The sequence below is a fragment of the Mytilus edulis genome, chromosome 3 (genome assembly GCF_963676685.1).
Source record: "Mytilus edulis chromosome 3, xbMytEdul2.2, whole genome shotgun sequence".
Taxonomy (NCBI): domain Eukaryota; kingdom Metazoa; phylum Mollusca; class Bivalvia; order Mytilida; family Mytilidae; genus Mytilus; species Mytilus edulis.
In genome coordinates, this window is record NC_092346.1 from 42,229,087 (window position 1) to 42,248,012 (window position 18,926).

General features: G+C 31.4%; 1 protein-coding gene across 1 annotated transcript in view; it reads right to left on the reverse strand.

The window, feature by feature from the left end:
• Nucleotides 1–18,926, reverse strand: part of LOC139516559 (transmembrane protein 151B-like) — a 28,155-nt gene continuing 9,229 nt past the window's right edge. The window contains exon 2 of the mRNA XM_071306738.1: nt 1–1,714. Coding sequence (XP_071162839.1) covers nt 128–1,714 — 1,587 coding nt within the window. The 3' untranslated portion in view covers nt 1–127. The remainder of the gene's footprint in view (nt 1,715–18,926) is intronic.

Genomic DNA, 18,926 nt, shown 5'->3' on the forward strand with positions numbered 1-18,926 from the left:
TGACAGTGTTAAATATATTAACATATATTAAATATTATTAAACATTGTAATCATGTTTGCATAAAAAATGTTAAATAAAACCTAATTTGGCACGGAATTAAAAAAATATAAAAGATTTATATCAAAATCAAAGTGATGTTTCCATGATAGTTATGTACGGTACGCTTTCAGACTGGGGTGTAGGCAGTCTTTCCATTTCGTGTAAAGGAGATTTCACTTTTGGCAATGGACGAGTCATCACTAATGCTTCATTGTATGGCGGCGGTTCCGGAAGTGAAATATTAGCAGGTAATTCAGATATGCTTGATGTTGACCTGTAGAAGTTGTTGTTATTACCTGTTCGTGTTAACCGAGCTGAAGAAGTCGCTGGATTTAGTCGGACAAAAAAATCTTGCGGTGATTGTGGTGAGGAAATATTACTCTGTGTACCGTCGTCCCTCCGAAATAATGTAAACATTCTTCGAGGTTTATATCTTGATGTATTCGAACTAAAAGTTGCATAGTTTGAATCCATATGCATACAATTTTGTAAAACAAGGCCTTTGTTTACAATAGAATAACTCTTGCATCGTTTTATAAAAGGAGACGTATCAGACAGATTTCCATCAACTTTATCTGTCTTCGTCAAGGCAGACAAAGAAGTGAATGTTAAACTTCGAGGAGTTCTTTTATATTGTGAATTGTTAATATCATAAGACATGTCTGGTGCTATCAATAAGGCTTCCGAATAACTAGGTATCATTGCATAATTTTTTTGTATAGTATGTTCTAATTCTACACTTCCCATGGTATTAACTCGTGTCATTCGACCGGTTGTTGTAACTGGATCAATGTAATGTGTACCAAACAATTTATGAACATGATAATGCATATAAGCCGTTTTGTATTCAATAACAACACGAAGTGGCCAGGATAATAGCAGAATCGATGCGATCCAAAATAAAACTTGTGACACGTACCAAGGAAGATTATCTGGATCAGAAAAAGCGATCATATATTCCCTAAAATTGACATTCAATAAATCCATTCCTTCACGCGTTTCCATAAAATCATCCCGTCTTTCGTTGTCGTTGAAAAATCGACTCCTTTGTTCGTCGAATTCATTTTCTGATTCTGAACATGTATAAGAGTATCCTTTTGATAACCTTATTTTCGTTGCAGGATAGGTTTCTAATTTTGACAATACTGGTGAAATATCTTTCACACCACACCGTGAGAAATTAAAAGCAGAACCAGCTGTGTGAGTGTTTACTCTCTCATAATAGACCTGAGTACTTGTATAGGAATCTCCATTTCTGTATCGGGTTATGTGTCGTGTTTTCCTAACATAATGATAACAGAGAGCTTTCCACCATAAAATCGGAACGGCATCTCGCATGCTATTTATCTTGTCATAAACAGTGTTAACATCCACTTTATATTGTAATTCTATTCTAGTGTGACAATGATAGCACTCAACCAAATATACAAAGTAAAGCATAATAACAAAAGCCACCGGGATGTAAATGTAACCGGCGTCACATGGGCTAGTCTGTTTTGTTCTGGTATCCGGTATGTAAGAAGTATAAAAGTTGACAACAAAGGTAGTTACGGTAGCCAGTCTACAATACACTATCGCTATGAGGCATCCGAACATCAACACAGTCAGAATCAAACATTTCCAATGTGCATCTCGTCTAAGGGAACCACAAAAGGACTGTCTGATTGGTTCTAGCTGAAAATATACAGATTAAATTTGAGTTAATATTAACTATAATTGGTATGTAAAAACAAAGAAGTGTCAAAGAGATAATATATGTTAACAAAAAGGCGGAAGATACAAAGAAAAGACGACGAAAAGACGTACAAGTCAGCAAATTAACTACTCATAGAAAATCAAAGACTGAGCAACACGAACAATACCAAAAAATGAGAGTGAACTCCAACCAAATGAATATCAAGCGTTAAACCAAACGTCCTCGTTTTTCGGTTTCCAGGAAGGATCATGGAAGATAAATGATAATACCAGTTAATATCTTGACCTCCTTATAAGTTGTGCACTGAATTTACATCAGTTTTCGTTCAATCTTGTATTGCTGTACATCAGTTGGCAGAAACACGTTTAATATGGTAACTAATGGTTGTTTACATCTACATCCTTTGGTCTCTGGTGGATAGTTGACTCATTGGTAATCATACCACATTTCCATGGTAACTAATGGTTGTTTACATCCACGTCCTTTGGTCTCTGGTGGATAGTTGACTCATTGGTAATCATACCTCATTTCCATGGTGACTAATGGTTGTTTACATCTACGTCCTTTGGTCTCTGGTGGATAGTTGACTCATTGGTAATCATACCTCATTTCCATGGTAACTAATGGTTATTTACATCTACGTCCTTTGGTCTCTGGTGGATAGTTGACTCATTTGTAATCATACCACATTTCCTTATCTTTATATTAATTGGAATGCTTAAGGTATGTACCAAATGAGAGACACCCTTTTACACTCCCGACGTGATTGCGGTATATTCTAAGAGTATATATTTAGACATTTGTTTATATTTAATAATCTTAACATCTCAATCAGATAAAGAAATATTTCCTATTCATCAAAAGAATAGTTCCGAAAGCATTATGCATGTAAAGACGATACGTAGGGATTAAATGGAATATATAGATGATTGTTTCTAAAACAAAAACCAGTGGAATGACAATCAATAGGAATTCCCTAGCTTACATCAACCTGAATGACATCTCCTGATTTGTGCAAAAACAGAATTGACTAATGTTACAGTCGCTTATTTGTTAATTGAAAACGTTCAGGTTAAATTTTTTACCGTTCCGAATGAAGGTCTTCCTGGTATAAGCTTTGAAAGCATTGAATTGACAGCATAAGTGAAAACATCGACCTTATGGATGACACTGATGCTTGTAGTTCTTTCCATGAAAATATAAATCGCCAGTAGCCTGAGCAAGTTTTTTTTCGCAGTAGAATGGCTTTATGATATTGAATTATTAGCTTATAAATTATAAATTAGGTTGCATCTCAATCAGAATGGTTGACCTTGGACTTCCGGTTCCTTTGAAATCCCTTTTGCTTCTAATCTTCACAATAGTAGTGGTTTGTAACCAGAGCTTAATATTGCAGCGATACGTTTTCAAGGGAATACACTAAAATTGTTCTGATGTATTTCTATCATAAAAAGTATGCAAATTAATGCGATTTGATCACGAATTTCCATTTTCTTGTTAACATTTTAGAATATATATCAAGATGAATTCACGTTTAGATGGTTGAATATTTTCCCCAAAGTAAAAGCGTAGTTTTATTCCATAAACTCGATTAATGTGAGATTGATAGAAATGTAAGAGAACCTGACACCTCAATGAACATCATTAAAACTACGTGAATATTTTGTATCTGAATTCCCTAAACATTAATTTTGTATATTTGAAATTGATGTTCTAAGAATCACATAATCATTTTTACAGATATTCATTCAATGTAAATAAAAAATCCAGACTTTTTCTAGGTCTATCAAATAGTAGGTTATTGAGAATTTTGTGCATTGTTAATTTGTTTTGTTCTTGAACTACTGTGATTACAAACCGGCATGGAATTAGGGTTACTTTCATTTAGAAAAACTGAAATATCTTCATCAAGAAGATAACATGTATTTCTCTACTCTATACTACTAAGTATTTCAAGCTCTTACTCGATCTAGCTAGACAAATTGTAAATAAATTCAAAAGAGACTGCCAACAATCTGACAAAAAAAAAAATATGTGAAGGGAATAATAAATCAATTACATAAGTTTGTTTGAGTTTTAAATATTTACTGACAAACCGTTTCGTTACAAATCAAGACAAAATTGAAGATTTTCTACTATGCAGATGGTACTGAGTGGATATGGAAAGAAAAAAAGAAAACAACGCGCTATTGTCAGTTTGAAGCGCTTTTCATAATTTACTTTCAACCGGAACGCGCAAAGAAAAATATTCGAAAGCCAAAATGTGATAAGAACCGAATAGTAGAAGGGCTTCAAGAAAAAAAGTACTTAGAAAATAGCTAAATCATCTAAGATCAACTTTTCCCGAAGAAGGTAAAACCAGTCTCCACTTCTATATGATACAGCAATGCCAATCAGAAAAAAAGTAATTGACAGTCAATAAAATATTTGTTTGGATCAAATATGAAAGGCAAATATATGTTTAGTTTAAAGATATTTTATTTGCGTAAATGTGCAAAAGGGATGAGACACATTTCCGTAAATAAAATATGTTTAAACTAAACATATATTTGCCTTTCATATTTGACCCAAACAAATATTATATATATATATGTACCATCTAATAAAAGATTTACACTTGCATGGAAAACACAGAAAGGTACAGAAGGATTACAAGCCAAATAAACGAACGTCTGATTAGGCCTAGTTCTATATCAATTACTGAAAAATATGAATGAATTAAAGAGTATTACAATTGAAGAAACAAATCAGATCGTCAAAAGAGGTAGGCAATACAAAAGGACAATCAAATTAAAAAAAATTAGAGAGCGACCGTCTGACACACAACAAAAACATGATTTTATTTTGGTAAATTAGCCAAGCATGATTCGTAAAAGATCAATTATAACAACGATATGAAAAAGAAAACACGTGTAGTATTATTTCATTTTAAAATTACAATCGAAAAAAAACTGAATGTATTCGTTTTCCCAAACTAAATCTACACAGAAATAGGACACAATCGGTAAACTCACAGGCCAGACGACTTAAATGGTATCCTAAGATCTAAACAATTGAAAATATGTATCTTGTAAGTTGAAACACCGAAACACAAGTACACGGACCATTTCAGTGATTGTTTGATATATTGATGACACGTTGCATCACGAAGTTCTTACTTTTTCTTTTAAGAAATAATACACAACGTTCATCATTCAAAGCAGAATATTATGTAAAATGATAATGCAGTTGACAAATGAGCACGACAGTTCGTGGTAGGGGTAAATCTAGAGACGCGAGTCTGATGCATGAAATTAATGGCATGTTGTTTTAAGTATTGTCTTCATTTAAGAATGCTACCATAAATGACAGAAATTAATTGCTTATGAAACAAATATCATTAATTTTCCTTACTATGCAAAAGTGCACTCTATGTTATATTAATGCGATGAAATGTTATCTATGAAACATGAAGGAATTGTTACTTAATGCATCTGATTTCCAATCGTTTGATGTGTTTGAACTTTTGATTTTGCCATTTGAGAAGAGTCTCTACGTTTTGAATGGTCCTTGGAGTTCGGTATTTTTGTTATTTTACCTTTTTCCAAAAGCATTCTCCAATGACTGTTTCATTGCATTTGATAAAGATTATATTAAAGAGAAAATTAAAATTTACTTTGAGAAATAATTTGTTACTTAAAAATCGTTCTTTCAAATTCCAAAGTGTATACACAATTCGCTCTGCATGCGATAAACCGTGAAATATAAATAGTTTTCGCATTATAAAAATCCGAAACAATCTTTGATTGTAAAATACTTTCTTCGAAACTAATGTTCGTGTTAAGATTTATAACTTTACACGAGATTGGAAGCGAAAAGCAGACGTTGAATAATCGAAGTAGACCGAAAGCTTTAAACACTTCACAGCTTTCCATCAACTTTAAATTACAATAAATTAAAGTTGATTGATAATTGATTAACATCCCCGGTGAATATTACCGTCAAAACGAATCAATATCCAAACATTATTACACGAAAGGCGATAATGAAATGCTTTTTTAATTATCAACATGGAGTCTCGGTAGACACTAAGTCACCTTCACTACCAGTATTACAGTTTGCTTATAGAAAGTGACAATTATCTAGGGTATTCGATTGTATTGACAATGTATGAACAAATGTTCATATTCGGAGAAATCTGTAACTGGCAATTTCATTACTAACAACACTGTCAGCTGTCATGGATGACAAGCTGACAATATTAATCATTGTCTACTTATCAATCTTTGTCAAAACCTTAGACTACGAATACAAAGACACTTTACAGAATTCGTTGTACCTCAATTCAATAATCTAATTGTTAACAGGTTTTGTACAAAGTCTAACAGTTGGGGGTTTTAGAACCATGTCAATACCATGAAAACCACTTTCCCTTCTCTTTGCGGTAAATAGATGAGAAATAAGTTGAATTAAAAAAAAACACACACACAAAACCAGCAAAATGTAATTCGCAATAATCTGTTTTCTTTAATGGATTTACCATATGAAAAAAACTTTGAATTTCAAAATATCATAATCCAATTATGTTGATATAACCTGTTGTTAAACTAAATAATTTGTATTTGATGTTAAAAAAGCGGTTCGGTTTATAGATAATTGATTGTCGATTTTTAACGAAAAATTTGTACTCAATGCATGAAGGCCTTGGCAAAATATTTTCCAACAGATAAACTATAATATACTGAAATTTTATATCACCTTAGCATACTTATATTGATGGAATTCCCTGAAAGGCAGATTTAAGAGTTCTAGGGTACTCAACCAATACTTTTAGGCGAATCATCATTGTATATAAAACATATAAAACATCATATCGATCAAACAACAAATATTATCAGATTTTGTTGATTCTCAGCTTGAAAACTTTTGAAACCTTGACCTCAACTCCGCGTTCTGGCAAATACTTATAACGTCATTTTAGATGAGTATACGTGTACCTGATAATCAACGAAAACATTATGTTTAGCTTTTGAACGCATAAGTACGAAAGCCTGAACAATTCTAAAAAATATTTCCATGGCTAAATTGAAATTGTTTAAAGATACTGAGGGAAAATTGCTAAATGAAAAAAACCTCTATGGCAATCAAATATTGGAAATATTATTGAACATTTTATGAAACAGAAAAAATAAATGCACTTTATATTTTTATTGAGTCATAAACTAGACCAGACGTCAAAATTTCTAGTAGAAACGATCATAACATTATATATACCGTTCTGTTAAACAGCAGTTAATTCTGGCTTACTCAATGAATAATTTTGTTTGCTGTAGCTAGGAATTAGAAAAACAAACATTAAATCTCGGTAATTCAATTTACCTCATGATATCACGCTATTTGTGTAAAGTCGGATTTCTATTTTCCGGAAAGATTGTAGAATTCAATCAATAATAATAGTTTTTAATCTTGAAATTGAAAACAGAAATTATCCAGGTGTTAGTATGTTGTTAAATTGATGATTTATAGAAAGAATGACTGATTCAACAACATTTTTTAATCACTGCAAAAAAGAAAATCTTTATTTTTCCGACATTTTGTTAATCTTGGAATTGAAAACAGGAATTAGCCAGGTGTAAGAATCTGTTTACATCAGTGATAGAAAAAGTCGAATTCTTGAATGTCTGTATAATTTTTAATCACTGAAAAATAGAAAATTAATACAACATTTTTTTACAACTTTCTTTAGGATAAAATAAAAATTACTGGAAGAAGAAGTGTTTAATTTTATGCAGTACTTGCATGCTCTAGACATTTCTGCGTAGTCGTTCGGTTTTGGCTAATTCTGTGTAGACTACATACTATTCACATGAAGCTGCTATTATTTTAGAGAATGTGTATAAAGCTTAATGATAACGTCAGTGGTAACAATTTTAATATTGAACTGGTTACTTATTGCCCTATGCTATAACCTCCAATTTTCGGTTAGGATCGATTTAGTGAATATTTAGTTATTTATATTGTGTTTTGGTTGTTTTATCTATAGCTATATCAGTTTATTTTCGACTCATGACTTTGAATGTCCGTTTGATATCTTTCGTTTCTGTTTAAATAGTAAAGTCTTACAAATTTTATAATTGCTACAAATTTAAAAGGGAAGTTTATATAATCAAAAAGTTAAAATAGTCCTATTGGTTCTGTCAAACAAAAACAAAAATCGTTGAATGGTTGTAATCATAACTTTGGCATTACGTTAGTTAAGAGTTTACATTCCAACAGAAACCAATGAAAAACTGGATATATACGATAACTTATATTCAATATTATGTATTCCTATGACAATAACCCCAGTTCAAAATCCCAGAAAAATAGAACAATTGCATTACAGTCATAGAAGAAGATGAAAAATTTCAAATTAAAAGATGAAAGATCTTATATTTTTCTTTGACAAGAAAAAAAAGTGTATATCTCAGCTATGGAAAATATGCAGTTATTGTCGATCTCATTGTAATTTCAAGAAAAGCTATGCATTTAATTCATAATAAGTAAAAAAAAATATCATCATGAAATGTTCAGAATAAATACTCATTCATGTTTTTCAAATGTCATTTACTTTTACAGGACGTTTTACAAAACTTCAAAAATAAAAATAAGATATTTCATAAGTGATTTTATACTTCTGATGTCAAGATATTTCTAACTTACAATATTATCATATGTGATGTTAAGCAGAGACGGTTTTTGTTGCTAGACCTCTTCTTGACATTCACATTGGTTAATTTATTTCTCATTTGGTACGCGATCTCATCATTGCCCTCCAGAAATTAAAAAAAAAACCACACAATAAATGATTCCATGCCACCATATTAGAATCCCTCTCTAAACAGTGAAAACAAAATCAGAATTATAATCAGCAGATATAATAATAAAGTTTAGAACGACAACCATACTCCGTTGAAAGGGAGATAGCTGTCGACATTAGAAAAGAATTAAGACGTTATGGGCTACAAATTTCAAAATGGAATCACCAATTTTATCTTTGTTCAAACAAGCAGCGATTTTCAGTATCCAACAAAAGTAATGAACCGGATTAAACCTTATCTAATGCACTCCATATTCTGCAGCTTTGATTTGAATGACAGTTTGAGAGATTGTAATTCCAACTGTGGAAATAAATGTTTTAATGTTTATTAGTTCGACTATCAGTTTTTGATAGAATTGATCTAAATTTACAACGGTTTATATTACGGTAATGTTTAAATGGCTTTTTCTTGTTTAGGTAGCATTTTCTTTTATTTTTAACAAAGAAACGGAAAGATTGTATCACATTGAACAGCTTCGGGTGGAATCGAACAATTGCAGAAAATCGAAATACATTTGAATTCATTATTGATTAAAATTTCAGCATTGACAACCACCATGAAGGAGCAATATTTTTCTTTAAAAACAATTGCATACAATGTATTATGTTGTTTAAATTATTTGCAATAGTGAAAAAACTATTCTTAAATGCTTTACAGCTAAAAGTTATTAAATGTTTCCAGATTAATAACACGTAGAAAAACACTAATATCACAAATTTTGATAGCAATCATCGAGATGATTGTTATCATCAAGTAAGACTAGTACATTGGAAGTGAAATAAAATCAGGAATTAAATTAAAATTAAGGTTCTTTAACAAAATTAATTGATACAATGTCCTTCAATTTTTTAATCCTTTTATACTTATTGTTTTCTCTTTTACATTTTTTTTTAATACATTTGTAAATTTGACGGTTGTAATTGGATAGACATAATCGGATCGCCTATTCTGGGCATCTTATAAAAATGAGATGAGGTATGATTGTCAATGAGACAACTATCGTCCAAAGGTTAATTTAAGTAAATGTTAGCAATTATACGCAATCGTACAGCCTCCAGCATTAAGAAAAAAACTCCTATCGTTTATTTGGCTAAAAAATATCCGACATGTGAAGTATAAAACCATTCAATTAAGAAAACCAACAAAACAATTTGCGATAAACGAATATGACAGATACGAAAAAACAACCATTGAGCTACAGGCTACTGACTTGAAACAGGCATATATAAAACATGGCGGGTTTTAAACTAGTTTAAACCAGTGCAAAAAAATGTGAGTCTAAATAACAAAGATTATCTGAGTGATATATTGTTTTGAAGAAAATGATTGTTTAAACATAATGTTACGAAAAAGTCCTATGAAATTATCATTTATTGAATAACTATTATTTTTGAAAATTTGGTACAATAAACAATTTAGTCAAGATGACATTTATCTGACATAGAAACACTCATTAATTTTAATCAAAAATATAATCGTGTAGCTTTCTTAACATCTGTTTGCATGCACATGGTATGAATCTCAAAATCCTACAGAGTTTCAATTAGTCAAGAAAAACTTCTCTGTGGTAAGTCCTGCATTACTCCCGATTTAAGTATTGATTTAAGTTATAAGTCGAATGAGCCAATTAAAAAATATAATCACGCTGTGCAAGCATTTTAGGGATATAAAATAAAAGAGATCAACAGAGGATATTTCCTGTGTTATTTTTTAGAGTTATTTTAGAATAAAGCATTAACCATAATTGGTAAAAACAACTTAGAGTAAGCTGGGTTTCAAATAGAAAAAAAACGTTCTGTTACAATATATGATTTTTACCGACAAATATAGAGTTTTCTTTTAATAACGTCGATCGAATGTCTGAAAAATGATTTTATAAAATCAATGTAACATTAGTATATCGTCTTCAATCACCGCACATCTTCTGCTTGATATAAAGTTATCAAAAAGTATCATTTACAATCAATGGTTAAACGTCAATCACACTGTTTATAACAATATCATAAGATCACAAGATCGATTGTGGATCATTAGAGATAATACTTTCCCTTATACAGACACTAACTACACCCTACACGTATCAAAAGCTTCCTTTACTACCTCTGACTACAAAACACTATAATTTAAAATAATGTTCTACACGAATTTGTCTATTGATCTCTTCAATCCAAATTATCTGCTCCATAGATTAAGGCAGTTAGGGCAATGGCTACTATTACGATGATGGCAACGTTGCTAGTTATGTAGACGTGAAAAACACCTTTAAATTGACATCATGTTTGAAATTCAAGATATCGCCACTAAAATACCAAGCGGCGTTAAACTTTAACATTTGTTCCTGTCATTCTTAACGTATATTTTATTTTTGCTTTTGATTTCCAGCTTTTTTGATTCAATCGCAAATGATGTAGACTAAATGTGCGTCTACTGTAACAAATTATAAGCCTAGTATTTTTTAAGAGATTTTACTCTTGATTTGTGTTCTAAGGTATTTGTCTTTATTTGTTTAAGCATAAACTCAAAACGATACGAGATTGGGTGCGACGATAGAGAAAGCATATATATTACTCACGATGTGAATCAACACTCAATAATTATGATACACATGAGAAAGGGTACAATCGGTGTTATTAAGCAGACTACCTTTCTGGTACATTCAGATTAAAGTCCGTGAAAACATGTCAATTTTGAATTGAGACACAGACACATTGTATAGGTCAACTGATATCGTGACATTCGCAATTCACAAAATCCATAAACTGGAATAGGATACAAATAGTTATCAAGGTACAAGGCTTATAATTTGATACGCATGACGCGCGTTTCGTCTACATAAAACCCACCAGTGACGCTACAAACAGTTAAACTACAGATCAGACGATTTTTTTTCCGATATCGTAAGATCTAAGACCTAAAAAAATAATTAATAAGTATTTTCGATCTAGTATATAACATTGTCATTACTCTCTGCTTCACGGTTCTATTTTGACTTATTCTTACCGACTGCCTCTAAAATACTAACAGAGAAAAATGTTCGGTATTTTTTTCAAATGAAATCTAACATTTTACATGACTTTTGCATAATATGCTTTATGATGTTTAAACACCACCATACCAGTATCAAATAAGTAAAATAGATTGCTTTTTATTATCATTTAACATAAAGAACTCTGTCCACAACTAGTTCTTTTAAATGGTGGGGGACAATTTCGAGCAGCTGTTCAATAACTAATATGATCTTCAATGTGAAAATCTCGAGTCGTCTTTAAGACAGTTTAACAATATTGGTCAAAGATTGTTTTTTTACCAGTACACTATCTTACAAGAAAATAATGTAACATGACACAACATATCTAACAATAGTAGTGTTGCAAAATTAAAAACATGTGCAACTTAATGTGTTCACTGGGATAGGCTAAAAGAAGGCAATAGACACCCACGTGTGGTTAGACAAAACTGTACTTCAGTAATTTCTGTTCAAGGGAAAACCCGATTGAAATACACTTTGTCAGAGGATTTCCCACGTCGACCTTTCTTTTATGTTTTAAATGATTGCGATGTTTTCCCTTTACTTTTTGTTCTCTTTGCAGAAAATACAAGAACATTAAGTTAATGTCAGAGATTGAATCATATGGGACTGTACAAGGGATGAGTAATAAAAATAAATCATGGAAATGGAAGCATTTGTGTCAATATGTCCTTGTCATTCTGTGATGAATGAATGTATTTAACGTAATTTGAAAATTGAATTAAAATAAAACATTACACATATCAAGAAGTTATTTGACATTGCCGTATGGAAATGGAAAATATATCAACCATTGTTATATATTACTTTAAAATGTTATCAAAATCGATTGCATGCTAAATCATGAGCCTTATATTGAAAAATATCTTGAGTTATAGACTGTGGCTGACGGATAAAATAGCATATCTCCGGGTAACGGTACCATGACTGACAAGTAACGTTTTGTTTTTACAATGTGAACGAGTACAATGATGTAAAGTTTTCTTGATTGCTACTTGGACCATTGAATAACATATTGAAATAGTAGCAATTAATAACATAAATATCTATATAAGTTGTATATCATTTTGGATTTCAATATATGTTGTTTGTTCAGTCAATCAAAAAATTATACAGATAAGATCAGATAACAAATGGTTGACTAAAATATCTTCCATTATATTTATGATAATTTAAAAAAATGTATAGTTCATCTTACAAACATGCAAGATTTAAATATATTCCTTCGAATCGCCAGCTCAAATAGGTCAGTCAAACTTAACTTTCAAAATCAATTCTTAAGTCGGTATTAAAAACCTTGACTAAAATCAATTTGGCCCTTTTAATTTTTATAACATTTTAACAATGTATTTGCTTTGACCCTTTGACAAAAATGTAAAAATTTCAAAACATTTGAATCACATACTTTATCGGATTTTTTTTTTTTTTTTTTTTATCTCAGCTGATTTGAACAGAGTTATCTCCCTGTAGTGGTATGTACCACCTTAAGGTTCATGTCTATGTCGGGTACTGTAAAAAAAATAGAACTCTATAGAATATAAAAAAAATATATCGGAAAAAACTTAACAGTACAAATGGCACTTGAAAAAAGAACATAAAAACATTAATTGAAAAATTGTGAATGATAAACAAACGCTTAAAGAAATATTTGACATCTAAGATTATACAACAATAAAGTATGCTGAAAAAAAATACTGTCTATATATTTTCAGGCAATTTTTTTTCGTACGATTTCATGCACAAGATATTCGAAATACAAAAATGTGAAAGTAGCAATGTTTCGATCAAGTCAATCAATAATTGCCTATTTACTGTATTAGACCAAACGATGAAATTATCATATAAATGTATTGCTAAAATTTGATATTACTAATCATGTGTTCTGATTCATTCGTGGTTAGTGCCATCACATTTTCGATTAATAAGTAAACAACAACTATTCTGCGTTATTTATGACAACTGACATTGGCGAAAAAGTAAATCTTTTCCATTTTTTGTAATTGAAGCACGATCTTTTTTAGTTTGCCTGCATGTATCATGTATCTAATTCTATTTCAAAGCTTGAAAGAAAACGTATTTCTAAGTCACGATGTGAATATATGTCTGGACACATTGAGTAAGGTTATTCTGATCAATCAGCTCATTGTTCTATTCAGTTACACGTCATAAAACAATGCATGTAAGCATTAATATAATCATCTTTGAATTACTGTTAACCCTTTTTTCATCGTATATTATTTGTTTTTTGGCGTGGCTCGGTATTTTTATATGCCGCCACTGTGTTATTGTGCTATGGTCATTTTTTTTGTAAACATGTCTATCATTTTATCTTATGTATTTGTCCATAAAATGTCTATATATATGCAATTTTGTTTTTCTTTGTTACAAGAGTTATTTGTTTTGTTTATAGTGATTAAGATTATGATTAAACTTATCATAGATATACCATGATTAAAATTTTGTATGTGTGCAAGACGCGCGTTTCGTCTACAAAGGACTCATCAGTTACTCTCGAATAATAAATGTTAAAAATGCCAACTAAAGTACTAAGTTGGAGAGCATTCAGGACAAAAAATCCTAAAAGTTTTACCAAATACAGCTTAGGTAACCTATTCCGGAGGTAGAATAGCTTTAGTATTCAAAAAAGGAAAAGATTCGAAAACAGTTAATTTATAATTATGGTCAAACCAGTGATAATTCATGTATACACAGAAATGCTGACTACTGGGCTGGTGATACGCTCGGAGAATGAAAACTCCACCAGCAGTGGCATCGATCCCAGTGGTTGAAATTATTATCATCATAGATACAAGGATTAAAATTTTGTATATGCGTCAGATGCGTGTTTCGTCTACAAAAGGCGCAATATTGACTGCTGTAGCTCAGTTATTTACAATTTTACCTATTATGTTTTGCTCACACATTGTTGTCAATAAAATGAAATTCTATACAACTTTCATACAAGTGAGAGGTTTAGCTGGGTATAAAATCAGGTTTAATCCACCATTTTCTACATAGGGAAATGCCTGTGCTAATTCAAGAATATGACAATTGTTCTCCCTTCGTGTAATGTGTTAGAGCTCTTAGTTTTGAATTTTCCTTAGAATACGTTTTTTTTTCTATTTTACTTTTTCCTACATAAAAAAGCATTACCAGAGTGTGAAAGAAGAACCACGGAAATCGATAATAAGTACGATTTGCGATCACATTGTTTGACCGATTCTAAGTGTCGGTGCCTCATCTCAAAGGCGACATGTTTCTGCCTAAGATCTTTAGATACCATTATAGTCGTCTTATTTTGAAATTTAGAAAAATGTATTATATTACCGATTAGGACATTTTGACTGAGTGTGAATTCGCAAAATGGATGATCCATGCATAGCAGGAGATGATAAGCTGTTGACGTACCGCTCTCTTCCCTTTTAGAGTCCATGTAATTCCGTAAAGTTATGTTTGTTAGCTTGATAAGTCTCTTTCCATTCGATTTAATAGGTTTTAGCATCGGTAAATTACTGTCGCCTTAAATCATAGGTATGGGCAGACGTTGAATACATCTTTTAGTTCTAAATTTCACCAGAAAGAATCATGTTCACGTTGGCATTATTAGTATCATTGAAGATTGATACATTGATTCTACATTACCTTATGCCATAAGAAATTTTCGAAATGACAATAAAGATAATCATCAATGTAACCATTGATGCAACAAAATGTTACATATATATTCTTAGGTGCATCTACATTATATTAGTTTAAACATGTTTAAAAGCACGTTTTTTATAATATTATCCGTCGATTTATGACTTGTATGAAACTACTAATAAACTAAGATTGCAAATCCCTGTCGCAAAATTTACCTTAACTGAATGAGCTTATCCTTTAAGTTTTAATAATATAAAGCTCAGAAATTTGCTACGTATTTATCCATCTCCGGCTTTCAAAGCTAAGGGTTGGAATATTCCTGATGAAGACAAACCAAGAAAACGCCTAGAACGCGGGAAATTGTTTACGTGTTATTCTATACTTCCCAATTTCAGTAAAGTTAGATATATGATTTTCCAATTCTAGAGAACAATCAATCGACCACTCAAATTTTGTTTTAGATTTATTTACCCTATCGACCACTCAAATTTTGTTTTAGATTTAATTACCCTTTGTTTGCTTCTTTTCGGTCGCTTGGTATTATATCAATTCATTCAAATTGACAAAAGTCTCATTGCATTTAAGAAGGTCTAGATACAACTTTTTCACCTTTAGCGAACCTGATATAGGTTAATATTGAAACAAATATACTCCGAATAGAAAGTAAGTAATACGTATAAAAAATAAACCACAAAGGAATTGATATTTACATTTTTTTTAATTACAACGTTCTTCTGATTGCGTTTGAGTATAAAGTCGAACAATTATCTCTATCTCGGAAAGCTGAAAATCAAATGATGTACGCATAATGCTTTATATTGATCTGTTTTACCTTTTTATTGTAGCAAAGGAACTTGTTTTCATATGAAGCTTCCAGGTTGTCACATAAACAACTATTAAATACAGAAAATCAGCTGTTTTTAATATTTTTCAATTTAGCGCTAAAAGACAATTATTTGATCACGACAAGACGGAAATTTGAGCACCTATTTAACGACTAGAGATACACAAATAAGTCGGCCCTATGAAAGCAATGATTAATTGAATGGTGTCATGTTACAAAAAATATCTTGTTGGAAACAATTGGTTTTCAGAATAGTAGGCAATTTAAGGTTTGCAACACGTAGAATTTAATCATAGATCGGGTGACTAAACACATTCTCAGCTACTCAATTTGTCATTTCAACAAATCATCATTGGCTTAATATACATTTACCATCAATTCATATATATTACTCAGAGAATAAACTGTTCGATCATTGACCACAAGTATACGACTGAAAACAGTAAATCTATTTTGAGATTTAATTTTTAAAAGGCAAAAAGCGGTTTCCCAAAGTGAACCATTTAAAGTAAAACAATAAAACATAATATCAGCGTTTTTCAGCGCGTCTTCGTTTTATATTTATAAGCTCATTTTTTTCATGTAGTCCATTTTAAGCCTGGTATTTTTACTTTTACGAATATTAAATCAAATCATAACAACGTATTAGGGATTTAGATAAAACATACATATACAGTTAACCTTTCTAATGCACCGGATTTATTTAATCAATTGTTGGTGTTGTGTTTGTGTTTTCATCTTTCTCCACCTTATTTGTGATCTTTTCTAATTCTACATAAAAAATCCCTGTACCAAGTCCGGAAAATGACAGTTGTTATCCATTCGTTTGATATGTATGAGCTTTTGATTTTGCCATTTGATTAGGGAGTTTTCCACGGAGTTCAGTATTTTTGTGATTTTACCTTTTTAGTCCTTATCTGACTTATGGATTTGTTTGTCTACTATTTATTTTCGAACCTGGTTTGTTTTTTCATGAGTTTTACTGCCTTAAAAATATAAAAACAACAACATGTTATTGCAACATCGTGCAGATATTTCACGAAGCCTTTATCGACAATAACACACAGTAAAGCAGACATCTTTACTTTGGGAAAATACTTTGCTGTTGATTGTTTTATCAACCACATAAAGTAGCAGTTTATTGATAATCTTTGAAATCTTTCGCACATAACCAGACGATCGCATTACGATACATAAAACAGTGGTTTTATGGGAAAATGTTTGACTCATTGTTAAGTAAAACCCAAATATATATAATGTTAATAATAATGAAAGAGAAACGCGTTTTCATTCATATTTTCGTCTAGAAATTAACATACGGGAGTAAATATACAACTTAATGTCACGACATGTTTGAACGCTGAATCTCAACTAGCACAATACAGAGAATTAAGAAAACTCTATAAAGTCGAGTGCAGAAATATATAGAAACAAGTTCAAAACTCATGTACACGTAAAAGAATAATATGAATTCAAAACTATGATTGAAATAAAACATACTGAATTCCTTGATTTCAATACATTTCGTGATGTATCCTATTTAAGAGATATAAAAAACGAAACGGTCGGGAAAACAGATGAATGTAAAGATATATGACCAAAAGGTGAACAAGTAAAATAACAAAAAAAAAACACCTAATATCGACTTTGCATGATTTAATTGCAATCTTGTCTTTTGTGAAATGTGTTTATTTATCAGATGGGTGTACCATATCGAAGTTCCTGAGTCACAGGTGTTTTGCTCGATTTCGTCCTGCTTAACCTCAAGTTTTCTATGTAGTGTTTCTTTTTAAAAAAAAATTGTATCCATGGTTTTGTCTATTTTTGTTCGAACTTGTCAAATTTGTGTCAAATGTCATTGCCACTGCCAAATCATTAAGTACTGCCAATGATACTATATGACATGATCACAGCCAGGGGCGTAGCTACCCGGAGGCACGACAGCACGTGCATCCACGTCGTTTTCACAAAAAAAAAAAAAAAAAAAAAAAGCAGAAGAGAGAGAGATGAGTTGACAAATCGAAATCGGAGACTTTTGGTGTCTTTTTCGTCTATCCCAGATATTAGTTTGACAACCTAGTTACAAGTGTTGATGAAGCTGTTCATTCAGAAAAAAATCGTAGCTCCGAAGTTGCGTGCACATTGATTCGGCATGCAAAAAAAGAAATGGCAAAATAAAAATTTATAAATTGAATGTTAAAGGAAACAACTATGTTGTCACTTTTTTTAATTGATGAAATATCATTAAATAACGACATTTGGTTTCAAAATAATTGGGTTTTTTTTGGAGATTATGACAAAATCGGAAGGTTACTTGTATCTTTTACAAGATTTTTACTTTTGAATTTGTAATACTCAGTCTAAGATATGTAGTTTTGGAGCACATTTTACAGTGTACAGTTCATCAGTTGGGAATGAGATGTACCAAACGGCATTAGAATTATCAGATCCCTTCGATATCGTTGAAAATATGCCGAGGCGATGTGGTTGACAGACTACCGGAGCCAATCACCCTGCAACCACGCCAAAACAGTATTGGAAAGTCTCATTATTTTTTGCGTTCATAGACCATATGATAAGGCAACTGGAGAGTGGGGTCTCGTGAAGTTATCAGAAAATCGCTTCTTTGTGCTGTATCTGCTTCATCGTGTTGTAGGAAATATCACAAAAGAACAAATCTCAATATTGTCTGAAACATACGAAACTGACCTAGCATGTAATTTTGACGAATTCAATTGGGAGGTCGCTCGATGCCGAACACGTACACTGGTTTATAACATCTCGCGAGTGCTACCATGCCATGATGGCCCTGAGATCTACCAGTCACGGTACTACGT